This window comes from Antrostomus carolinensis, unplaced genomic scaffold (assembly GCF_000700745.2).
Source record: "Antrostomus carolinensis isolate BGI_N321 unplaced genomic scaffold, ASM70074v2 scaffold10138, whole genome shotgun sequence".
Taxonomy (NCBI): domain Eukaryota; kingdom Metazoa; phylum Chordata; class Aves; order Caprimulgiformes; family Caprimulgidae; genus Antrostomus; species Antrostomus carolinensis.
Window position 1 is genome coordinate 39,709 of NW_010333674.1, and position 3,392 is coordinate 43,100.

Consider the following 3,392-nt stretch of genomic DNA (forward strand, 5'->3'; position numbering starts at 1 on the left):
CTTTCTGAGCTGTGGCCCTTTGTGGGTTGTTAAGTCTTTTTTACCAGTTCACACTATACTTTAGTCTTTTTACAGCTTCATAGATCAGGAAACCATGGCACGTGGATAGCCCTGATTCACTTCACTGATCTCAACAGGAACAACTGCCGACCAGTCATCTTATTGTTCACAGACTTGGATTAGCTTTATTTTTTGTTTTTAAGAATATTTTACTTCAGTCTTGCCTAAGCTAGGGAAGTCTGTGGTGATGTTTGCATCAATATGGTGAAACAGATGCCAGTTCCTAGCTTTGTAAAATAGTACTTACATAATCACTAAATCCAGTAATTTTTTGGGTACTAAACTAAATACATGGCTCTCTTTCAGGCTTGTAGGGAGTTGTGTTATTGTCACCAGTTGTCTGTCAGAAAAACTGTATTGAATGCATTTTTACATTACTGATATTTATTAGAACAAACGTTGTATTGTTCCATAAAGCTCTATGTAGAGTAAATTTATAATGGACACATAGATTGTGTAAGCAAATTTTGAAAAATTTCTGTTCTGGAAACTATGTTTGACTCAAAGTTCAGCCTTAGAGAGGAAGTTAAGAAGCAGCTTTGTACTTGAGGATGAAGTATACTTTAGTATATCTCTAGCCTGCTAGGAGATGAGATCTAATGTCAGAGGCTTTTCATCTTGGCAAAGACAGAGACACAGTGAACTTCCATGACTAAAAATCAAACTTAAGAAAATTAATTTAAATTAATGTATCTAATCTAAATTAATGTAGCATGCATGTTTTTGGCAATAATGACTAGCTAACAGGAAACATGGAAGCTCCCACTCTCACAGATGTTTTCTGAAGTAAGATTTGGTATCCTTCAAGAAAAGATGGGTTGAGATGGGTAACTCATGAACTATGAGTTACCAAGTTAATCGCAGAAATATTTCGATGGAACTGTAGGTCCTACGTTATCCAGAAGGCCAGGTTAGCTGCTGCTAATCATTCTGTCTGAGCCTAAATTGTATTGTGGAATTGTGCTCTTCTAGGTAGATTCTTAAGAATAATACATTTCACTTGGTAGGATAGCTTTAATTTTTTGTTCTTTCTTCCTTTATTTGCAATACAATTTTACTGAATTTACACTTTTGTTGTTGTCCCCCATCCTCCCCCATCTTCCAACAGTATATAAAATCCTGAATTGCATAAGGTGTGCTGAATTCTTACTATTGCTCAGGGAAAAACCCAAAGAAAGACAATGGAGAGATCAGTCTGTGGCTCTGTTTGTTAATGAGCTGAAGATTACTTATTCTTTGAACATAGGAATAGTCATAATTTTTTTCAGGAACCACTCAATAATTCTGTCTGTGCTTTAATGAAGAAAAGGATTACCATTGTTGTATTTCATTTTAGTCATTTTGTATTCTTAACTTTTGCCATTTTGTAATTTTCATTGTCACTTTTGTCTTCTCTTAATGTTCCAGTTGCAGGGAAGTCAGAAGAGCTGCTGGAGAGCTCAGAATCTTACCATCCTGTTGAACCCACTGGCCAAAAAATTCTGGTGGACCCTCAGTCTGCTTCTGGCAATCCCATCAAAGCTGCAGTCCCCACACCCTCACAGTGGGACTGCAAAAAGAAAGCTGAACCTTGTGGGGATGCATCTGAATTTCCTCATGGTCTTCCAGCAGACCTTGAGGAACAGCGGAAGTTCCTGACAGAGCAGTGTATTGCCTCCTTCTGTTTGTGTCTCAGCCGCTTTCCCCAGCACTACAAGAGCCTCTACAGACTGGCATATCTGTACACGTACAGCAAAACCCACAAGGTGAGCAGACCACTGATAAAATTAGCTGACTAGCTGTGTTTATTGCCCAAGTAAACAAACTGAATTTTCATTTGTATTAATTCAGAATTCTCTTAAAAGTTTGTTTGATGTAGTTTGGATTGGAACTCTGCTTTGGGAAGCTCCTAGATTGTCTGATTGATGTGTGTGAGGCCAATTGAGTAGAAAATTACTGAACTAAGTAATTTTTTTTCATTCAGCAGAGAATTACCTTTTGGATATGTCATAGAAATTAAGCTGTTCTCATAAATATATCAGTAATTATTTATTTTACTGAATAAGTGGACTGAAAAGTAACTTGGAAGCAGAAATTCATCAGTATTGGTGTAAGCACATAGTGTGACACAGGCTTTCTGGGTATCTTGGGTCTTTGTATAATGCAAGTTTTCCTACTGTCAGAACATAGAGGTCATCTTGAGTAAGACAAAATGATTTGCTGTTTAGAAATCACTGAGTGAAAGTCATTCACAGATCCTACTGCTCATAAACTGGCGATTTTGGATTAAACAGGAATAACAATGTCTTGGTGACTGTAATAGTATCAGTTCCTGTTTGAGGTGAAGACAAAATAACTTGGTTCCTCCAGGATGATCTTTGCATGTTCTTAATAAAACTAATTTCAAAAGCTTTCCGCTATGAATTAGCTTTATTTTGGTTTTAAAATTATGTCATTCTTTGTTTTACTTCTGCATACTTCTGTTATTATGATCCCTTCTCTTTCTGAAGTATCAGTTAGTAAAATGTGTATGAATAGCAGGCTGAAATTATCAGAATTATTTCACTAATTGTCATAATCAAGGTTTGAACTCACATATTTTATATTTGGAAGTCTTGTGTTATGTCATATGCTGCACTGCATGTCTTCCTGAAGTCTCTTCCCCAGCAGTACTGGAGCTTGTGTGAATAATAGGGAAGGGAGGTAATGGAAACAAATCATTCTCCTTGCCTCATAGTAGAAAACATATCAACAGTATTGCTGCAAATTGAGCAGTAGCATGTCTTAGCAACCTCCTGATAGGTGATGAATATTCCATTTGGCTGTACAGTGATTATCTAGAAAAATATCAGCATTTTTTTTAAAGATAGCTTATTTTGAAAACATTCTTATGCTGTTTGTGTGTGACAGTTGTTAATTTTTCCGCGGAGCTAATCATTAATAGGAGCCGTAGATTCCTGCAATCTGTCATCACTGTTGCTGACAAATGATTTTGTATCAACATTCAACAAAAAAGGCTGCCTGTTTTCAATTTATTGGTTCAAATAGCATGTCCTTGCCTGAGGAACTACTTGCAAAATATTTTCTTCTATTTTTCTGACAAAGCCTTCTCTTTTGCTTTTTGTATCTCTCTCCCTCTATAAATATTAGTAATTTGTAATGTTTTTCTGTATGAAATACAGAAAATACAGATTGTTGTCTAAATCTATCTCCTCTTGGAAAAAATGAATCCTGCCTGTTTGAGCCTAGTAGGTAGCAGGTTGGCTTCAAATAACACTCTTGTGTTGTACTGTCCTTTTTTTATTACTCGTCTGCATAACAAACAACAACTTAACACTGCAAAAAATATCTTC

At 36.1% G+C, this 3,392-nt stretch overlaps 1 protein-coding gene across 1 annotated transcript in view; it reads left to right on the forward strand.

Moving 5' to 3' along the window:
• The window catches only part of CABIN1 (calcineurin binding protein 1), a gene marked incomplete at both ends in the record, with an annotated part of 38,959 nt that extends 37,154 nt beyond the window's left edge, over nucleotides 1-1,805 (forward strand). The window contains one exon of the mRNA XM_010173939.1: nucleotides 1,468-1,805. Coding sequence (XP_010172241.1) covers nucleotides 1,468-1,805 — 338 coding nt within the window. The remainder of the gene's footprint in view (nucleotides 1-1,467) is intronic.
• Nucleotides 1,806-3,392: the final 1,587 nt, after the last annotated feature.